At 46.3% G+C, this 21,976-nt stretch overlaps 1 protein-coding gene across 1 annotated transcript in view; it reads left to right on the top strand.

Annotated features, from left to right (window-relative positions):
* The window catches only part of ugcg (UDP-glucose ceramide glucosyltransferase), a 72,326-nt gene extending 53,971 nt beyond the window's left edge, over positions 1-18,355 (top strand). The window contains exons 6-9 of the mRNA XM_072517316.1: positions 4,242-4,421; positions 5,841-5,926; positions 11,748-11,937; positions 15,212-18,355. Coding sequence (XP_072373417.1) covers positions 4,242-4,421; positions 5,841-5,926; positions 11,748-11,937; positions 15,212-15,382 — 627 coding nt within the window. The 3' untranslated portion in view covers positions 15,383-18,355. The remainder of the gene's footprint in view (positions 1-4,241; positions 4,422-5,840; positions 5,927-11,747; positions 11,938-15,211) is intronic.
* Positions 18,356-21,976: the final 3,621 nt, after the last annotated feature.

Here is a 21,976-nt window from a genome sequence, read left to right as displayed (position 1 = left end):
CTCGGTGTAGTTTAAAATACCCCAACCTCAGCTGGTTTGTGCACACTCTCGCTTCTGGTGCCTGATAGAGCTATGCACCCAGTCAATGAAGCCCTCACCAAACCCAAACCTTCCCAGCGCCTCCCACAGGTAATCCCACTCCACCCGAACAAAAGCCTTCTCCCATCCATCGCTACCACCACCTCCATCTCTCCTCCTTCTGAGGGCATCATAACATTTAAAAGCCTTCGAACATTGGCCTTGAGTTGCCTGCCCTTTACAAATCCCGTCTGGTCTTCCCCGATCACCCCCGGGACACAATCCTCTATCCTTGTGGCCAGTATCTTAGCCAGCAGTTTGGCGTCCACATTCAGTAGAGAAATTGGCCTGTATGACCCGCATTGCTCCGGATCCTTCTCCCGTTTCAGGATCAATGAAATTGAGCCCTGCAACGTTGTTGGGGGGGAGGACCTTCTCTCTTGCTTCATTAAATGTCCTCACCAGCAGTGGGCTCAATATCTCTGAAAACTTCTGATAGAATTCTACCGGGTAGCCGTCTGGCCCCGGGGCCTTGCCCGACTGCATGCCCTCCAGCCCCTCAATTATTTCCTTCATTTCTATTGGGGCTCTCAGCCCTTCCACCAGATCCTCATCCACCCTCGGGAACCTCAACTGACCTTAAAAACTGCCTCATCCCCTCCACCCCCGCCGGGGTTCCGACTCATATAATTTGCTGTAAAAGTCCTCAAACACCTCATTCACTCCTACTGACTCCAGGACCGTATTCCCACCTCTACTCTTTACCCCTATCTCCCTGGCTGCCTCCCTCTTTCTGAGCTGGTGCGCTAACATTCTGCTAGCCTTTTCCCCATACTCTTAAATCGCCCCCCTTGCCTTCCTCAGCTGTTGCACCACTTTCCCTGTAGTCAACAGCCCAAACTCCGCCTGTAACCTCTGCCGCTCCCTCAGTAGCCCCGCGTCCAGGGCCTCAGAGTATCTCCTGTCCACGTGGAGTATCTCCTCAACTAACCTATCCCTCTCAGCCCGTTCCGCCTTTTCTCTGTGGGCACATATCGCGATTAATTTCCCTCTGACCACTGCCTTCAAGGCTTCCCAAACCATTGCTGCAAAGACCTCACCTGTATTATTTGTTTCCAGGTACTTCCGGAAGGATTTGTTCACCTGCCCACAGATCGCTTCGTCTGCTTACAACCCCACATCCAGCCTCCATAACGGGCATTGTCCTCTCTCCAAACTAACCTGTAGATCCACCCAATGTGGGGCATGATCCGACACTGCGATTGCCGAGTACTCTGTATCTACCACCCCCGGTATTAGAGCCCTGGTCAGAACAAAAAAGCCGATGCGAGAGTATACCTTGTGGACATGGGAGAAAAAAGAACACTCCTTCGCCCTTGGCCGTGCAAACCTCCATGGGTCTACTCTCCACCCCCACCCCATCTGTTCCATAAACCCCTCCCTTCAATTCCTTTTCCGCGACTGGCATCTTCCCTGTCCTGGATTTTCCAATTCCGGATCAATGACTGTATTAAAATCTCTCCCCATGATCAGGTTATATGACTAAGTCTGCGATCTTACCTAACACCCGCCTCATAAATTCCACATCGCCCCAATTCGGAGCATGTACGTTCACAAGTACCACCCACACTCCCTCCAGCTTCCCACTCACCATTATGTACCTACCCTCCATGTCTGACACGATTCTCCCTGCCTCGAATGCCACTCGTTTATTGATCAAGATCGCTACCCCCCTGGTCTTTTGAGTCCAGCCCTGAGTGGAATACTTGACCACCACCCCTTTCTCAATGTAGTCTGGTCTTTCGCCTTCCGGTGTGTCTCTTGTAACATTGCCACGTCCGCCTTCAGCCCCTCAAACGCGCAAACACACGAGCCCTCTTGAACGACCTATTCAACCCTCTAACGTTCCATGTAGTCCGCCTGGTCGGGGTGCTTCCCCCCCCCCCCCCCCCCCCCCCCCCCCCCCCCCCCCCCCCCCCCCCCCCCCCCCCCCCAACCGACTAGCCATCACCCTTATTAGGCCAGCCCCAGTCTCCAGCTCGCGACCCCGGCATCCTCGAGCCCCCCCTCGGGCATTCGCCGTCCCCGACCTACCATTTATCCCCTAGTAACAGTTTCTCCCCTGTCAGCAAAGCAGCTCCTCCACCCTCCTGGTAACAGCACTGGAACCCCAACCCCCCTATCTCAAACTCCAGCTTAACACCTGCTCGCCCTGCACTGTGCTTCGGTGAGTCAGCTGACTAAGTTGACTTGATAGCTCCCACCCGTGGCACCAAATACTGTCTCCCCATTGTTCTCTCCCCTCTTTCTCCCCCCCCCCCCCCACACACACACACACACACACTCACACTTGGACAAACATATTCAAAGCATCACATTCCGAAGTAAACAAACATCAGGAAAACAGCCGCAGGAAAAACAACCACAGAACCCCCCCCAACCAGTAAGACAAAGTTAACTTTAGCCATCGAAACAGCCCCTTATTGCACATAACACTACTTATTGAAACCAGCGCAAATGTGATTTTCAGCAAATTGCCACTACAATACTCTCCAAGGATTCAATGTCTTTAGTTCACCTCCAGTCTTTTTTCCTTGATGTAAGTCCATACGCCGTCTGGTGTTTCGAAGTAAAAATCCCATTCCTCATATGTGACCCACAGACTGGCTGGGTACAACATCACAAACTTCAACCCCTTAAAGCCGACCGTTTTTGTCCGATTAAACCCAGCTCGCCTCCTGGCCAAATCTGCGCCCAGGTCTTGATAAATGCGCAGGTCACAATTCTCCCACTTGCTACTCTGTACTTTCTTGGCCCACCGCAGAACGTGTTCCTTGTCCAGGAATCGGTGTAAACATACCACCATCGCTCTCGGCGGCTCGTTCGCTCAGGGCTTCTTCGCGAGGGCTCTGTGCGCTCTATCCACTTCCAGGGGCCGAGGGAACGCCTCAGCCCCCATCAACTTCATGTTCGTCACATAGGCCCTCGCATCCGATCCCTCACCCTCAGGGAGGCTGACTATTCTCAGATTCTGCCTCATGGGCCTGTTCTCCAGGTCCTCCAGCTTCCCTTGCATTCTTTTCTGGCGGTCATTCATCATCTCCACCTTGGTCTCCAGCACGGTTATGTATTCCTCGTGCTCGGACACCTTTTTCTCCACCTCCTGGATCGCTCGTCTGTGGGTTTCTTGATTCTGCACCACCTGATGAATCGAAGCCTTGATCGGGTCCAGCATGTCCTTAAGCTTGGTGAGGCAATCTTCAAAAAAATTTCAGCTGCTCCGTCGACCACAGTGCTGTCTCCCCGCGGCCCTGCTTCTCCGCCATGCTTTCCTGCGTTGCCAGCTCTGCTCGCGTTTTCCTTGTAGAACTTTGTCTTCTCACACGGCCACTTCTGGTCCAATTCTCCATACACTGGAGGGGGGATTGCTCCTCACTGTCTCACTCTTCACCGATTTATCCAATAAAACCCAGGAAAAAAAGGTCCAAAAGTCTGTCACAGGCGGGAGCTATCAAATGTGCAACCTACTCCTCCATGGCCGCCACCGGAAGTCCCCATAGGTGCTAACTCTTATGGAACAGCCCTCATGAATTAGAAGCAGCAACCTTTTCCAAAATACTCAAAACTGCTTTCATTTAATACAATGTTAAAAATATTTTATGTAAAAATGACAAAACAAAAGTTTTGATAAAATGTATTTTTCCTTGTTTATCCCCATTTAAAACTTAACAGAAAAATTGAATTTTTTTCAGTTAGTGCATGGAACCCAGGAGGAGAGATCTGATTTATCAGGATAGATATTGGGTGTTGGGTTGTTGGCAGTAATGTGACCTCAGTGACAGAAAATGGGGAGCAGATCCTGTTTATTCTGGACTGTTACCAAAGGCAGATACCAATTCGTTAAACACTTTGCATAAGCTAGTTTTAAGGAATCTGTACCTCTTCCTGATTGGTGTAATTTGCATCATTGAATGCCGATAACATTGTATTCATGCAGATATTCCCGTGAGCTGGCTGAGTACAGTTTGTGGTACACATTTGACCTCCTGTGTCTGATGCTTTTTTTAAAGCACTTTTAGTATCTGTGTATATATACTTCTCAGTTGTGTCAAAGGCGTTGTAGTGCCTTTTAACATCTATAAAACATAACCCAGTTTTGGAAACTTGATGGAATTTATAGGGAACCATATATTTCTAAACTGTGCACTCTCATTGCATTGTAGGTGTACTTTGGCACATCACACCCAAGGACATATCTATCAGCCAATGTGACTGGCTTCAAATGTGTAACGGGAATGTCATGTCTGATGAGAAAAGATGTATTGGATCAAGCTGGAGGACTTATTGCTTTCGCTCAATACATTGCTGAAGACTATTTTATGTCCAAGGCGATAGCAGACAGGTAAGCATTTGGCAATTCATGAGTACGCAAACCTTAAGTGCCAAGAAAGTACATTTTAGAACTTAGAACAGCACAGAACAGGCCCTTCGGCCCTCGATCTTGTGCCGAGCATTGTCCAAAACCAAGATATAGAACAGTGCAGCACAGAACAACCTAACCTTTAGGTACCAACTATTTCTGATATTTAACTATTCTGACCCTGACTATTTTTGGACTGAATTCATTTTCAAAGGAATTTTTTTAGTAGTATTATTGGCTAATTGAAGAATCAAGACTCAGTATGGTAGTATGCAGATTCTTCCGTGTATTTCTCCTGGTGCATCCCAGTTTCAACAGGGGTAATCCACCAAACAACCACAAGGTTATTGTCCACTGTAGGGGAACACCATTTTGGAGCACTTCCTGTAGTTGTTTGCTTTTGCAGTATCCTGACTGACTTTGTTGTGCTTGTTTGATCAGGCTTCACTGTGGAATGAAAATAAGTCACAAAAAGGCAGGGAAATAAAAGTATGGCAAATGAAATTGTTATCGAAGAATGCAGGAATAGGAGAATGGCCTGTCCTACTGGTCAATGCTGATCTGTATCCTTACTCCATTTACTCACCTCGGATCCATATCCTTGGATAGCAAATTCTTTTTTAAAATAAATTTAGAGTGCCCAATTCATTTTTTCCAATTAAGGGGCGATTTAGCGTGGCCAATCCACCTAGCCTGCACATCTTTGGGGTTGTGGGGGCGAAACCCACGCAATCATTGGGAGAATATGCAAACTCCACACGGACAGTGACCCAGAGCCGGGATCGAACCTGGGACCTTGGTGCCGTGATACAGCAGTGCTAACCACTGTGCCACCGTGCTGGCCTGGATTCTATCAATCTCAATAAGATTATTAATTGAGCTAGCATCCACCAAATGTTGTGGGAGCATTTTCCACTTCTACCACTTTTACTTCGGAATGGTTTGGCTCTGTATTTATGTCTCCATGTTCTAGGCTTGCTATCTTCGAGAGAAATGTTTCTTAATCTATCTTGTCAATCTTTCCAAATTCCTAAACATATCAAAATCTGTGGCATTCCTTCCAATGCTAATATATCCTTCCTAAAGCTTACCTTATAAGGCAATACCCAATGTTCATGTTGTTTAGAATGTGACCTTGATAAATTTATCACTCCTCTGAAATCCAGAATAAGTTTACACTTTGCTTTGCCTTTTCTATACCTACTTGGCAATGGAAACTTTTGCAGCTACCAGTGGGTTGATACTTTGGGGTAGATGGATTCTAATTGTGGTCAACTGCTGGTAATAATGAGCATCCGAGCAGGATGTGGCTGGCATTACTTTGCTCAAAAATAAAAAAAGCTCTTGAAATGTTTCGGAGATGTGATTTGAACATGATTAATTATGTTGATTTTAATTTTAGGGATGGAAATTTGCTATGGCAAGTCAAGTAGCAATGCAGAATTCTGGCAGCTATTCCATTTCTCTGTTCCAGTCACGAATGATCAGGTGAGGCATTTACAGCTGGTTAAAGTCTGGGCTATTTAGTATCCTAATTGCTGTCAAAGAATTTATGACCATTCCTCTGCGCCGCTCTTCAACCTTTGTGCAGTTACTAGAGCAACAGCTTGCTTTAATATATCACCGTTAACATAGAAAATATCCCAAGTTGGGTGAGGTATTTTCGGGACAAAGTGGTAATGGGATTGCTGGGAGGGGGGCAGTGACTAAGGTCAGGGCTGGGTCCAGCTTGAGAGGCGGGCCCTAGAAGGATGGTCATGGCGGGTAGGGCAGGGGGGGGAAGAGAGACCTCCGGTCAGAGTAATGGCGTGGAACGTGCGAGGATTAGGGGGCCGGTGAAGCGATGCGCGTTTTCCATCATCTAAAGGGCCTGCAAGCGGGCATGGTTACAGGACACCCATCTGAGGGTAAAGGACCAGATGAGGCTGAGGAAGGGCTGTGTGAGCCAGGTGTACTTGCCCATCGTGATATCGGATCATGCGCAGCACTGGATGGATGTGGTCTTGGAGAAGGGTCTGGCTCAGAGGCTGGATGTGGGCTTGTTGGCAGACCTGAATGTTTGCATTAAGATGTGTGATTGAGGAGTATGTGGAGTTGAGCCGAAATGGGGAGGTCTCGTTATCGGTGGCTTGGCAGGCATTGAAGGCGGTAGAGAGGGGTGAGGTCATCGCATTGAAGGCGAAGGTGGATAGGGAGGAGCGGCAGCAGCTGATAGAGGAGATCTTGGCAGTGGATGGAAGATACGCAGAGGATCTGGAGCTGGGGCTATTGGTGAGGAGGAAGGAGTTGCAGGTGAAGTTTCACCTTCTGTCTAAGGTTGGGTGGTTCGGCAGCTGAGGCGAGCATGGGGAACAACACAAAGGTGCACCATGGCTCCCCTCTTGTTCACTTGAGCAATTGAGCCCTTGGCGATTGCGCTGAGGGGCTTGGGCTTATGGAGGGGAATAATGAGGGGGGTAGAGCATAGGGTGTCTTGACATATGACTTACTGCTGTACATTACAAACCCGGGCTCATCGGTGAGTCATAATGGGGTTGCTAGGGAAATGGGCAGCACGCTAGCACAGTGGTTAGCACTGTCGCTTCACAGTGCCAGGGTCCCAGGTTAGATTCCCGGCTTGGGGCACTGTCTGTGCGGGGTCTGCACGTTCTCCCCGTGTCTACGTGGGTTTCCTCCGGGTGCTCCGGTTTCTTCCCACAAGACCCGAAAGACGTGCTTGTTAGGTGAATTGGACATCCTGAATTCTCCCTCCGTGTACCCGAACAGGGACCGGAGTGTGGCGACTAGGGGATTTTCACAGTAACTTAATTTGGGGTATAAATTGAATTTAGGGAAGAGTGAATATTTTTTGTGTCTCCTTCAGGTGTTGGGATGGGAGTGGAAGGTTTGCCTTTAGGGTAGCGACAACTCATTTTAGGTACTTGGGGGTGCAGGTAGCATGGAACTGGGTGCGACTCCAGAAGCTAAATTTCACGAGCCTGGTAGAGTAGGTGAAGGAGGATTTGGGACGGTGGGCTAGTCTCCCTTCGCCGTTGGCTGCCTGAGTGCAGGCAGTCAAAACGAATACTTTGCCACAGTTTCTGTTATTGTTCCAGCGATTACAGGTCTTTTTGCCAATGGCATTTGTTCAAGGGTTGGATAGGCTAGTCTTGTCATTTGTGTGGGCAGGGAAGGTTGCAATGGTAAGGAAGGCAGTGCTCCAAAGAGGGCAGTAGTCGCGGGGGGGTTTGGCTCTTCGAATTTGTTGTATTAATACTGGGTGACGAATGCGAAGAAAGTGAAGGGCTGGAATAAGGAGATGGATGGGGTAGCAGATGGTGCAGTGGTTAGCACTGGGACTGGGATCTGGGTTCAAATCCCGGTCCTGGGTAGAGTTGCGCATTCTCCCGTGTCTGCGTGGGTTTCACCCCCACAACTCAAAGATGTGCTGGTTAGGTGATTTAAAAAAATAATTGGGCTCTCTAAATTTATTTATTTTTTAAAAGAAAAAGGAGACGGAAGCTTTGTGGGTGCAGATGGAGGCAGGGTCCTGTAAGGCATCGAGGCTGTGGGCATTGGTAAAGTATTCCGGGAATCCGGTAGTGGTAGCTACACTGAGGGCCTGAGAGCAATTTCGACAGCATTTCAAGTTGAGGACAGGGCCGAGGGTGATGCTGATAAGAGAGAATCATGGGTTTGAGCCAGGGAGGATGGATGCGAGGTTCCGGGCGTGGGAGGAGAAAGGGGAGGAAGAGATGAAGGACCTGTTTCTGGAGGGGAGATTTACAAGTTTGGAGGAGTTGGGGGTTTGGGGGTGAGGTTTGGGCTGCAGTGTGAGGAGGGCTTTCGGTATATGCAGGTGCGGAATTTCGCAAGAACGGTTTTCCGGTGGCACCGTCCTACTTATTGCTTGTATGAAAGGGATTAAGACCAAGTGGGAGGAAGAGCAGGGGATGGGGCAGGAAGAAGGATTATGGTGTGATGTGCTAAGAGTCAATGCCTCGACCTCGTGCGAGGCTGGGGTTGATTCAACCAAAGGTGGTGTATAGGGCGCATTTAACAAAGGCAAGAATGAGCCGGCTGCTTGAAGGGGTGGTGGACTGTTGCGAGCGGTGTGGGAGGGGCCCAGCCAACCATGTCCATATGTTCTGGTCCTGCCAAGCTGGAAAGATATTGGGGTCCGATGTTCTGCGTATGGAATTGGAATCGGGTCCCCAGAGGCCATATTCGGGGTGTCAGACCTGCTGGAGTTGCAGACTGGAGCAGGGGCAAATGTTTTAGCCTTGCCTCATTGATTGTTCGCAAGCGGGTCCTGTTGGGGTGTAGGCCTCTGAAAAGGTGAAATTTGCTCTGAGGGCCGGATGAGGGGTTCCACCAGGAATGGGGATTGTTCATTTTACATTTTGGAGGCCTAGTTGCTGCTGAAGGGCGGGGCAGTGGCGAGGGTACTGTTGGTGTAAAAATGGTAAATGAAAATAATCTTTTAAAATAACACCCTAAGTCCCTTGCAGAGGTATAATCAGACAAAAGTTGAAGCTGAAGGAGATATTAAGTGGTGTACGTAAATCTTGGTTAAAGGACGTTCTTAAAGGAGAGATTTAAAGAGGGAAATCCGCAGTTTGGGATTTAGAAAGCGGAGGCCATATCTGTCAATGGGCACATTGGTTGGCACTGATGCTTCACAGCGCCAGGGTCCCAGATTCTATTCCCGGCTTGGGTCACTGTGCTGCCCTCCGAGATGGTGACTAGAGGTTCGAGGGAACACCAAGATTGAAAACAAAGATGATTGCTTCAGTCTTCCCAGTGATTAACTGGAGCCTGTGCAGCTCTTTCACAACTGGATATTAAGGATGTTGTCTGGCACTCCAGATGCAGTGAAGGTTTGAGAGAGGTTGTGTAGGGGTAGCATAAATGTAGAAGCTGGCACTATACCATGTTTGTGGATGATGAGGAAGAGGAATGCCTCAAAGGTAGATCATTTGCTGACGCTGTAGATAATGGTACAATGAGAATAGCCAAGCATGATGATGCTGTGACCTTGATTGGATAAATTAGGGTGGAAACAATCCCACTGAACTTCGAGGGTGGATGGCCTGCTCAACAGTATCAGATGTGAAGAGATTCTCGGAGTTGAGAAATAATTGTGTCATGGAGGATAGAATTTATGATTTTTTGGGGGGTTTTGGTAATCTAATCTTCCAGTGTAACAAGTAGGCTTGCATTAACACTGCAATGAAGTTACTGTGAAAATACCCCAGTCGCCACATTCCAGCGCCTGTTCTGGTACAGTGAGGAGAATTCAGAATGTCCAATTCACCTAACAGCACGTCTTGTGGGAGGAAACCGGAGCACCTGGAGGAAACCCACCAGACCCGGGGAGAACGGGCAGACTCTATGCAGACAGTGACCCAAGCCGGGAATCTTACTTCACAAGGCTTTTTTATAATCTTTATTGTCACAAGTAGGCTTACATTAACACTGCAATGAAGTTAATGAGAAAATCTCCTCTCGCCACACTGTTCGGGTACACCGAGGAGAATTCAGAATGTCCAAATTGCCTAACAGCACGTCCTTTGGGACTTGTGGGAGGAAATCTGAGCACCCGGAGGAAACCCACGCAGACACGGGGAGAACGTGCAGACTCCGCACAGACAGTGACCCAAGCCGGGAATCAAACCTGGGACCCTGGCGCTGTGAAGCAACAGTGCTAACCATTATGCTACCGTGTCGCCCTTTGAAACCTGAGTGAAGACATTTCCAAGAAGAGTTGGAGAGTGGCATAGATTGGAGTGTCAGCATTTTCCAAGAACTGGCGGCTGGAGAATGGGAGTTGGTTTGCAAGAGAAGTTGGACAAAGTTGGGTTTTCTGAGAAAGCAAATAAAAGGAAGGGGGTGCCATCCGAGAGTGAACCATTTACAATGTTGGTTAACTCGGGCTGAGAAAGAAAAGGCAATTAATCAATCTAGTGGGAATGGGATTAATTGCAGCAGCATGTGGGTCACATTTTAAATGAACTTGGAGGGGAGAGGATTGGATGAACAAGGAAAATGGGGAGGCAACAGAGAGCCTTGGGCAGCACGGTAGCATTGTGGATAGCACGATTGCTTCACAGCTCCAGGGTCCCAGGTTCGATTCCGGCTTGGGTCACTGTCTGTGCGGAGTCTGCACATCCTCCCCGTGTGTGCGTGGGTTTCCTCCGGGTGCTCCGGTTTCCTCCCACAGTCCAAAGATGTGCAGGTTAGGTGGATTGGCCATGATAAATTGCCCTTAGTGTTGGGTGGAGGTGTTGACCTTGGGTAGGGTGCTCTTTCCAAGAGCCGGTGCAGACTCAATGGGCCGAATGGCCTCCTTCTGCACTGTAAATTCTATGATAATCTATGAATGATTCTGGAGATAGCAACGGCATGAGTTGAGCAGTAGCTTGGGCCAAGGCAGGTACAGAGGGAAATGTGGTTGAAGCGGAAGCAGGCAGTCTTTGTGATGGTGAAAATGGGGTTGGTGCTGGTTTCCCATGAGTCAGCTTTTAGCAGATCTATTTTCAGAGATTTATCCAGAAAGCAGTTACTCTGTCCCAATGAGAGTCAGTTTAAAATCTTAATTGCCCAAATTAATTTTGCAGTATTGCAATAATCAAACAACTCCACTTATCTTCAAGGCTCCTTACAACACATCCAAACTGCCAGTTTCTTTTGTTTCTGATGTATTAAAAAAGTAGTCATGGAATTTGTTGGGTCAAATTATTTTCAGACTGATTGATGGGCAATGGATTCAAATTGTAACCACAGGTGAATTTTTTTGGACTAAGCCTAACTATTCTTGGATAATTGCAGGATATTAAAGGTTTCAATGTTGTATTTCATGAATCTTGAGTGTTTCATGTTCTCTTTTCAGAGCATGAGGAGAGTTATATAATGCTATGAAAGCTTCCAGTTGTCGAACTGAAAAGAAGGACTTGCATTTGTATAATGTCCTTCAACCCCTCAATGCACCAATGTGCTTTTTAGCTGGTGAAATACTTATGGAGTACACTCACTATTGTAACATAGGAGACGCAGCAGCTAATTTGCAAATAGCAAAGTCCCACATACAGCAATGAGAAAATGATCATATCGTCTTCGAATGATATAAATATTGACCAGGACACCAGGGGCTGCTTCCCTATCTTTGCAATAGTCCCTCGGTCCTACACTGAGTGTCAACAACCCACAAGTATCTGACTCTGAATGTAGAATGCCATCCACTGAGTACCACTTTTCAATAGAATAGTGCACAAGTGACATGAATTGTTTTGCAAGTTATCATTTAATTTATTTTTCTTTATCGTTTAAGGTGGTCAAAATTGCGTATCAACATGCTGCCTGCTACAATTATATGTGAACCAATCTCTGAGTGCTTTGTTGCAAGTTTGATAATTGGATGGGCTGCTCACCATGTCTTCAAATGGGACATTATGGTATTTTTTATGTGTCACTGCTTGGCATGGTTTATATCTGATTACATCCAGCTCAGAGGAGTCCAGGTATGTGCAAAAGGCCGACTCATAATGATAAGTCAGTCATGGTAAACCAACTGTAGTATTTCAAGCATTGCGGGTGTAGTTCAATAGTTTCAAGCTGTTTGTTTTTGTTGAATTAGTATCTTTTAACTATGCATTTACTTTCTTTACAATGTGAACTCCAACCCCACATGTTGTCATCAGCAATCTGTTCTGATGCCTCCACCGATGTTGCTTTTGAAACTTCTTGGTACAAACACAAAACCTGGATAGGCAGAAAAGTGATCTGAACACTTATTTCCAATCATCGCACCCATCACAATCTTCCTTATGACAAATGGGTGGAAACTTGCAACTTACCACCATCTCCTGGCAGCATAGACACTTTGATGAATCATGTAACATTTCTATATTCAATGCAACAAAATCTTCAGAAAACTAATTGCACCAAATCCAAATGCTTGATTGGTCATCGGTCAGCCGTTACAATTTTCTCATTTTAAGGCAGCATTATGCTTACAGGTCTTACCATTATGATTGGGAGTGGGGAAGAGAAAACTATCCATGATCAATGCTCCAGATTATGTTTCGGCAGCTGCCTTCCTCAGACATGTTTGCGATGGCCTCTTCATTTCAGTAGCCCGTTATTCACTCTTTTGACTATCAAGACTATCCAAGTTCATTTGTCCCAGGAAGGATGGACGGGGGATTTCAGAGCTGGCATCGGGTAGGGATTAGAAGGATGGGGGACCTGTTCATTGACGGGACGTTTGTGAGCTTAGGGGCACTGGAGGAGAAGTTTGGGCTACCCCGGGAAAGGCTTTCAGGTACATGCAAGTGAAGGCGTTTGTGAGGCGGCAGGTGAGGGAATTTCCGCTACTCCAGACACGGGGGACTCAAGATAGGGTGATTTCGGGCATATGGGCCGGGCAGGGCAAGGTGTCGGCGATATACCAGGAGATGCAAGAAGAGGGGGAGGCTTTGGTAGAGGAGCTGAAGGGTAAATGGGAGGAGGAGTTGGGGGAGGAGATTGAGGAGGGGCTATGGCTGATTCCCTGAGTAGGGTTAATTCCTCTTCCTCGTGTGCCAGGCTTAGCCTGATACAATTTAAGGTGGTTCATAGAGCGCATATGACGGGGGCGAGGCTGAGTAGGTTCTTTGGGGTGGAGGACAGATGTGGGAGGTACTCAGGAAGTCCGGCGAACCATGCCCATATGTTTTGGTCCTGCCCGGCACTGGAGGGGTTCTGGAGGGGAGTTGCGGGAATAGTATCTAAGGTGGTGAAAGTCCAGGTCAAGCCAAGCTGGGGGCTAGCACTATTTGGAATAGTGGACGAGCCGTCAGTGCAGGAGGCGAAAGAGGCCGGCATTCTGGCCTTTGCGTCCCTAGTAACCCGGCGAAGGATCTTGCTAATGTGGAAGGAGGCAAAGCCCCCCAGCGTGGAGGCCTGGACAAATGATATGGCAGGGTTTATCAAGTTGGAAAGGATAAAGTTTGCCTTGAGAGGGTCTGTGCAGGGGTTCTACAGGCGGTGGCAACCGTTCCTAGACCATCTCGCGGAGCGTTAGATGAAGGTCGGACAGCAGCAACAGCGACCCGGTGGGGGGGGGGGGGGGGGGGGGAGGACATCGTTCGTGGGGGGCGGGGAGGAAGGGGGGTTTCTCTGGGGGCATTTGAGCAAGAAAACACATGAATGATCCGGAAACTGACATGTACGGGATGAATCCAATGTACAAAGTTCTGTATCTTATTGACTTGCCATGTTCATGTCTTGCCACGCAAGTTCTTTTTCTTTTATTTGTCGCGGGGGGGGGGGGGGGGGGTTTGTTTGTAAGGTGGAAAAATATTGTTATTGAAAAATTCTTAATAAATACATATTTAAAAAAAAAAAGACTATCCAAGTTCAACCTGATGCAGCTATCAATGGAGCTAGTGCATCTGGGGTAGGAGCGAACCAGAAAATCTCAGGGAAAGAAAGAAAACCTCTACAGTTTCCATAGACATTTAATATGAACCAAAGTATGGTTAGAGTTAATTGTACAAAGCATCTAAACATGGGGGGGCTGGAAGTACCGATATCTCTTCAGTATAATGGTGGCAATTTATCTTCGAGTACTTTTAATTTTTTGAGTTGCTGGGGTGATTTGGCAGGGGTGTCACTTGTGTTAGTAGCTCACTTCTGATGGCTTTCCCCATGCCCAAAGTGGAAAGCTTGAACTCTTCCTTTCCGACAAACCAAAACCTGACCATTGCGCTGAGCCATCCAAGATAACGTTGCCTTAATGAGCAAATCCATTGCATTCTCCTGCACTAACTCCGCTCTGTATATCTAGTTGGAAGGTGGATAGCGAACGAGGCTTGTACACTTTTTCTGTAATCATCTGTCAAGCAATATACTGAAGCAGTTTTGAATCGTTTCAGACAATTCAGTCTGGAACCGGTTCAGATATAGAACAGATAAAACTGGTCAAATTAGAAAACCTCCTTGCGGAACTTGTACTAGAACTTTTCAGGAAAGAAATGGTTTTGTTCCAAAAGCATAAAAGATTGTGTTTTCAACTTGCTGCCCTGCCCTGTCTGTAAAACTGGCATTGCAGTTCACACATGCACACTCGCATACATACGTGTTGTTCATTTGTTAGTTGTGTGCTCGTTAGTCTCGTCTTTGGAGTGATAGAGTAGCGCAGAAAACTTTAAAAGTCCAGTAACTAAATTCTAAACCAGCTCCTTGCTGGGTTGTGTGCTTTTAGTTACCAGGCATTTCAATTACTGCAGAGTGCATACAGCTAAAACTGATCAAAGAAAATAAAGACCTTGGATTTATCTAATTAGCACCTTTTAAAAGCTTGGAATGTTTCAAAGCCAATAAACTATTCTTTGAAGTGTAGGAACTGCTGTAATGTAGGGAAACATGCCAGCTAGTTTGTCCACAGCAAGATCCCACAACTGAGATAAATGGCTAGATCATCTTTTTGCAATATTGACTGAAATGTGTGTTGGCAAGCTCACTATGGTATGTATCTAAGAAACACAGTCCCTTGACATTTCTATTAATGATGTCTGCACAGCCCTAAAGGCCTTTAGATAGTTAGAAATAAAGAAGCTGAGATCTGCTGCATGGTTTTATTTTTTTTTTAAATTTATGTAGCAATAAATCTTAACTTTGCAACTTGCTTCTAGTTATATTTGATTTATAAGCCTGTTAGTACAATTAATTAACCTATATTGCTGCAATAACCTATGATAATGAGTTCAATGTTAATGATTTTGTTTTCCTCTTTCCCCCAACTTGATTCAGGGTGGACCTCTGTGTTTCTCAAAACTTGATTATGCAGTGGCTTGGTTTATCAGAGAATCCATGGCAATATATATATTCTTGTCCGCCCTCTGGGATCCCACTATACGGTGGCGGACAGGTCGGTACAGACTGCGTTGTGGTGGCACAGCTGAAGAAATCATTGATGTATGAACACCCCAGCCCTGACTGTATAAATGAAGAAAAGTATTATGTATGATGTTTGTACAAAGACTTTTAAATTGTTCTACCTTCAATAGTTTTTATTCGTGTGTCCTCGTATTGAGTTAATTTATTTGCCTGGCACTTGCAGCTGAAATAAAAATAAACTTGCAGAAAATGAATAAATGAGGCCAAAAAACATGTTTTTCGATCCCTCTGTGCAAAGGGGTGGGTTAGAAATTTATTTTTTTTAAATATATTTTAACCTCGCTAATAGTTTTTAAAACCAGATGCAAGGTGTGCTGTTCCTTTAAACATTATGTTTGGATATTCTGGTAATCCAGCAGTATGGCGCTATTTACAAAAGGAATAAAAGCATCTGATTGATAACTGTTACTCCTCCAGTGCAAACAATTTAAAAATAATACTTCAATAATAAGGGTGACAAACAGGCAATTTTTTTGGCCTCCGGTAGTAATGACCAAAAGTTGGCTTAAGTTTGGTAGTTTTATCATCTGCAATCTCCTGGAACAACTTTAATATTAATCACTGCATGTGTATTAGCTTTTAGTTCTGTTTTCGGTTGCCGTTTGAACAGCTTGAGTAGCCTTTCAAACAAAAGGATCGAAGCTGCTCTTGGCTATCTCTTCCAAGTGGATGAAAATCAAACATTTCAAGACATAGTGAAATGGGACATCCTCGTACAAAAGCAAAATACTGCGGATGCTGGAAATCTGAAATACCAACAGAACATGTTGGAAAGACTCGAGTGGCCTGGCAATATCTGTGGAACGAGAAGGAGCGAATGTTTCAGTTCGAAGACTTCCATCTGAACTCTGAAACGGTCCTCGACCTGAAATGTTAATTTTACTTCTCCCTCCACAGATGTTGCCTGACCTGCTGAGGGTTTCCAGGATTTTCTGTGGTTTTTTTTAATTATCGGGCATCCTGAAGTTATAACTTTCAGTGTTAGGAAATAAGGATGTGAAGTTCAACAGCTTGTAAATATTAAAATATCCTTCAGCGTTACTGAATAATGTTTAATAGGTGGGAGGGCGCGTATGGGGTTATAATTACGACTGCTGCAATTAATTCAGAAACTGTCAAACTGTGTCTTCTGATGGTTTTTATTTCGGTATTACTATCTTGATCCAGTCTTCTTTAATTAAGACTAGTTGGGTATTCAAGTGGAAATTTAATAAATTTGCCGGAAGTTGTTGATGCATGCAGTCTACTTTCTACCCCCCCCCTGGCTAAGTATTGATGTTTGTATTCAAAAGTGCTGGATTTTGTGAGCTCATTGTCACAATTTATAACCAATTGCAGTGGTGAACTGGATCTGTTAAAAGGGGGTTGAAAATTCTATTTGTATGCTTGGGTCTATAGAGATGGGACCGAAAGGGATTTTCTGTGCCCTGAATCTTGTGCAACATTTGTCTTTTTTTTTGTGGCCATTAGAAATGGCATAATGTGTATTTCATGAACTGTGACTTGTAAAATTGTTTGCATTCTGAACAACACCGAGCACCTAGACTTAAAAATGTTCTTTTTTATATAAAAAAAAAATGGTTGGTTTTCTCAAAATCACTGCTGGACAGTCAAATCCATAGTGTAAGCAATAATTTTTTTTTTTTCCCCAAACCATGGTGGTGAATGATGCACTTTAAGCTCAGACAATCTGGTTCACCTTGTGTCCAGACCCATCTTAGCTTATAATATTGCCATTGATGCATCTTTTGTAAATTGTTTTAAATTCATCAACACTTTCACGAGAACTTTTACTGTCGACCATTCATAGAATATTTGGATTGAAATTGGAAAGTTTCAGAAAATTATCTGCCATTCTTTACACTACTGGTTGAGCCACTTCCCTCATTTTATTTTGACATTTTACCCCTGTGGTAAAATTTAATTGGTTTGGAGGGTTTCTCGGTATAACCTTTTGCACTGCTCAAGCATAACGTTTTGTGTGCATGATCTCACTTCACCCATCCATTGGCATGAATCGGGTGAATCCTGAGGAAGTCCTATGTTATTGAAAACTGTCTAGTTGTGATCCACCAATTTTAAGGTTTTGTCATTTGAGCTTTGCCGTTTACCATTATCTGTGTTATTTGTACTGAATTTTTTTATAACTCACTTTCGTTTTATTTATGAATTTTCGTTAGCCCAACCAGTACTGAAATGAGAATTCTACTTGCAGCCTGATGCAATGCTGGTTTTTTTCCATGACGTTTCAGCTGTGAATTTAAAAAAAAAATGAAAGTGGTTGAAATTGAATCACTTCTGTTTAGTTACAAAGCATATGTGGCACAGCTGAAACTAGCTTAACTAAATGAAGTGGCACCAAAGCATGATCTCATGATTTTCATATCTTTCCTTTATTGAGCCATTTGTGTACTTTTACCGATTACAAGTACAAAGCACACATGTCAGCACTAATTGTCGTTGGGTATACTGGATTTATTCTGGGATCCTACTGCCTGTTGCAAAATTCCACTGATGCATCTTTAGTTGTCAAAACAATCCTGTGCTAAACAGGTCCCAGTGATTGTGCCTCTCTGTGGGCTTTGTGTTAAAAATGAGCCTTAATGTAGATTGTATGTTCCAGGGGCATACACGATGACTACAGTCATGTAGAATGTATCAGCTTTGCCCTAATTGGTTTAAATCTGAGACTGCGAAGTGACACTGACTTTGCCATGCACAAAGGCAGGCACTGAAATACAAGTGTGCTTTATTTAATTGTCAACTTTGTGTTGTGTTCCAGGCTCTGCCACTAAACGCTTAAATCGTGAAATTTTGCTTCAGAAGACTATATATTCAGAGATGTACATTCAACTTTTTACAGAATAAAACAGATTTGAATGTAGTTGTAATGTGAATAGTTTTTTGTATGAGTTATTTGTCACTGCTTTATGAAGTGGTATAGAATATAACGTATGGCATTCATGTTTTAATTGTTATTAAAAAATCAAGTGGCAATGAATTGTTTTGTGCATTATTTTTGTTGGGATGAAATATTTAGAATCTTAAGGAGTGTCTAATAACTTCATCAGCTTCTTGAGGGGGTTAGCATAACTGTTGTTCCTAAACCAGTCGGCCAGAGGCCTGGATTAATGTTTAAGAGATGAGTTTTCCAGGGCAGCACGGTGGAGCAGTGGTTAGCATTGCTGCCTCACGGCGCCGAGGTCCCAGGTTCGATCCCGGCTCCATGTGGAGTTTGCACATTCTCCCAGTGTTTGCGTGGGTTTCGCCCCCACAACACAAAGATGTGCAGGGTAGGTGGATTGGCCAAGCTAAATTGCCCCTTATTTGGAAAAAAATTAATTGAGTACTCTAAATTTAAAAAGATGAGTTTTCCACCATGGCAGCGGAGGATTTAAATTAGTTAAGTAAATCTGACAATTTTTAAAGAGCTGGGGCGGATTCTCTATTTGGGTACTAAGTGTTGACACGGACTGAATTGGGTGCGATTCTCGATCCCATTGGGAGCGCTATTCAGTAACGGTCAGATGTGCAAACGGGCCTGTACTCTTGTCGACCCAAATTCAGAGCAATTCCCGGCCCAGCAGGGTTGCCGCTAAAGAGCCTGACAGCTGGAGCTGTTTTTAAGCGCTCCACTTACCACACTGCAGGATTGGTGATGGTTCACAAAAGACCTGCCCACCCCCGCCCCCTCTTGAGTTTGGGAGCCCAAGGTGGACCCACGGCTACATGCCAGTGAGGAGTGGTGGGGCACCCGCTTCCTCGGGGTGGACAGCAAATTTAAGCCTGCCTTTCTGAATGCTATACCTGGATGGTGGTGGCAGAGGTAGGTAGTGCTGCCAGCCTTGCAAGGAGGCGAGATCCTAAGGGTCACCAATGAGGCCTCTGCCCTGAGATGGTTAAGAACCAGGCAGGGCTCCAAAGGCCACAATGCAGCTGTCCGGTTGGGGTGAGCTCTGCCGATCACCTTCCTCTGCAATGGGGCGGCACTTCTGAGGAGTGCCAACACCAGGTCGACTCCTGATTGAGCTTGGCCACGCCCATCCCCTTGGACGATACAACTGGAGTATGAGGGTGTCTAGAGGGATGCCTGGGTGCAGTCCCAGATGACCAGAGGCCTTCTGAGCATTCAAAGGACGCAGGCATCACTCGGCAGTGTGAGTAGCCAGGAGGAACCTTTTGAAGCACCAAAGGGGTGTGTTTAAAAGACAGATGGTAGTCTGAGCCAGGCCATCCCCATCCTGAGGGCAACACCCAGAGTCCATGGACTTGGCACTAAGTCGCTTGCATCCGCTCCTGCACGGACAGTGTGTTGTGTCCACCCCCCCCCACCCCCAAGTAAGCCCAAGAGTTTTCAACAGTTTTTCAGTGTTTTTTAAGCCCCCCCCCCCCCCCCCCCCCCCCCTGCTGCAGCCATGGCGTCACTGTTGTAAATACTTGCAGTAATTCACACCCACGTGACTTCGGCCTGGGAGGGGCAGAGCATTGTGGAAGTGTGGAGCATACTGGGTCCAACCTGGTAAAGTGCATTTAAATAAATGCAAATGCTGGTTTTGCAGGCCCCCACCAGTGCGGGGTGTAAATCTACTTTCCGCCAACTGTTATGGACCGGAGCATGGTACCCAACTTGGCACCAGCCATGAAGCTCTATTTTTACCGGGTGCCCGATCGCAATTTGCGTTTCCAGCGTCACAAGGTGGAGAATCCAACCCCTAATCTCATGGCTTGACATAAAAGCCTGGTTCATTCAATAATGCTCTTTATTCAGGAAGGAACTTGTCTTGTCTGGTCAGCCTATCTGTGGATCTGCACTTAGAGCAATGTGGTTGTCTCTTGCTTGTCCTCTGACGTGGCCAGTCTGTTTCCAGGAAGATAGCTCTCCAACCGCCCGCCTCGTGAAAAATGAGGAATGGGAGATAAATGTTGGCCTTGCCGGTGGCGCGAATGAATTTTAAAAACTATTAAATTGCGTAGCCACATGAGATTAAGCTGTGTTGTGAATTCGACCCAACCCAATCTTTCAGGGGAATGAACAATGTCTCCTTGATCTCCCAAAAGTAATCTCGTGGAACTCTGCAATATTAATCTACAATTGCATTTATTTTTCTTTGGTCCTACAAGTATTCAGACTGTTTCGTCCTTTTGATAATCTCCATCCATGCCTATCTTCATCCCGAGCGGACAGAAATGGGAGGGAAATAGTTTGGGAACAAGCTGGCAACTTTCAACCATGCCAGTTTCACATTTGCTATGTGGTTGGTAGCACTGGCAGCAGGTGAGCCCAACACTCTAAAATCCCTTGCCTGGTAGTTTGAGGAAGCAGAAATGAAGAACTAAAAGGGGAAATGTTAGTTTTAAATTGCATTTATTGAGCGCACTACCTCGGAATATCCCAAAGTGCTTTACAGCCACTTAAGTAATTTTTGAAGTGAAGTCACTTGTAGAATCACATGATCCCTACAGTACAGGAAGAGGCCATTCAACCTGTCGAGTCTGCACCGACCCTTTGAAAGACCTCCCTACCTAGGCCCTATCGCCTGCCCTGTAATGTCACCCTAAGGGGCAGTTTAGCATGTCCAATCCGCCTAATTGCACATTTTTGGACTGTAGAAGGAAAACCGGAGCACTCAGAGGAAATCCACGCAGAGGCTGGGAGACAGTCACCCAAGATGGGAATCGAATCCCGGGTGCTGTGATGCAGCAGTGCTAGCCACTGTGCTGCCCCCTTGGTGCACTGCAAGGTCCACCACACCAGGGCCACTGGTAACCCAACCAAGGGACATCCTCTGGCCATAATGCACTGCCTGTCCACACCCCCTCTACCAAGGAACCCCTGCATAAAGAGATCCCCCTCCCCCCCCCCCCCCCCCCCCCCAACAGACCGAGTAAAGAGGCCTCTGGAAGCGAGAGAGCAATAGAATTTTTTTTAAACCTTGTACTGTGCTTTTCTTAAATCAACAGACCTTAAAACAACATTACACTTTCCACTTCTTGCTGCCAAAATCGTTTGTGTGCTTGACATAGTTTACATTCAACATTTGAAAATGTGCAGAACATTGAAAGCTATCTAGAGTGTAACGTTAATGGGGAGGTGTAGGTGGGGGTGGTCTGGGAGTAGCTGAAGGCGATGATTAGGGGTGAGCTAGGGCCCACAAGGAAAAGAAGGAGAGAGAGGGAGAGATTGGTGGGGGAGATTTTAAGGGTGGATAGGAGGTATGCAGAGGTCCCCGAGGAGGGACTACTCGAGCAACGAAGCCTCCAGGCTGAGTTCGACCTGTTGACCACCACGAAGGCAGAGGTGCAGTGGAGGAAAACGCAAGGGGCGGTGTATGAGTACGGGGAGAAGGCTAGCCGGATATTGGCACACCAGCTTCGGAAGCGGGAGGCAGCGAGGGAGATTGGGGGAGTTAGGGATAAAGGGGGGAACACGGTGCGGAGTGCAGTGGGAATAAATGGGGTATTTAGAGGCTTTTATGAGGGGCTGTATAGGTCTGAGCCCCTGACGGAGGGGGGGGGGGGGGATGCGTCGATTTTTGGATCGGCTGAGGTTCCCAAGGGTGGCGGAGGAGCAGGTGGCTGGGCTTGGGGCACCGGTAGGGCTGGAGGAGATGACTAAGG

Source organism: Scyliorhinus torazame, chromosome 9 (assembly GCF_047496885.1).
Source record: "Scyliorhinus torazame isolate Kashiwa2021f chromosome 9, sScyTor2.1, whole genome shotgun sequence".
NCBI classification, from domain to species: domain Eukaryota; kingdom Metazoa; phylum Chordata; class Chondrichthyes; order Carcharhiniformes; family Scyliorhinidae; genus Scyliorhinus; species Scyliorhinus torazame.
Note: the sequence above shows the minus strand (reverse complement) of the source record. Positions and strands in the feature narration are given on the sequence as shown.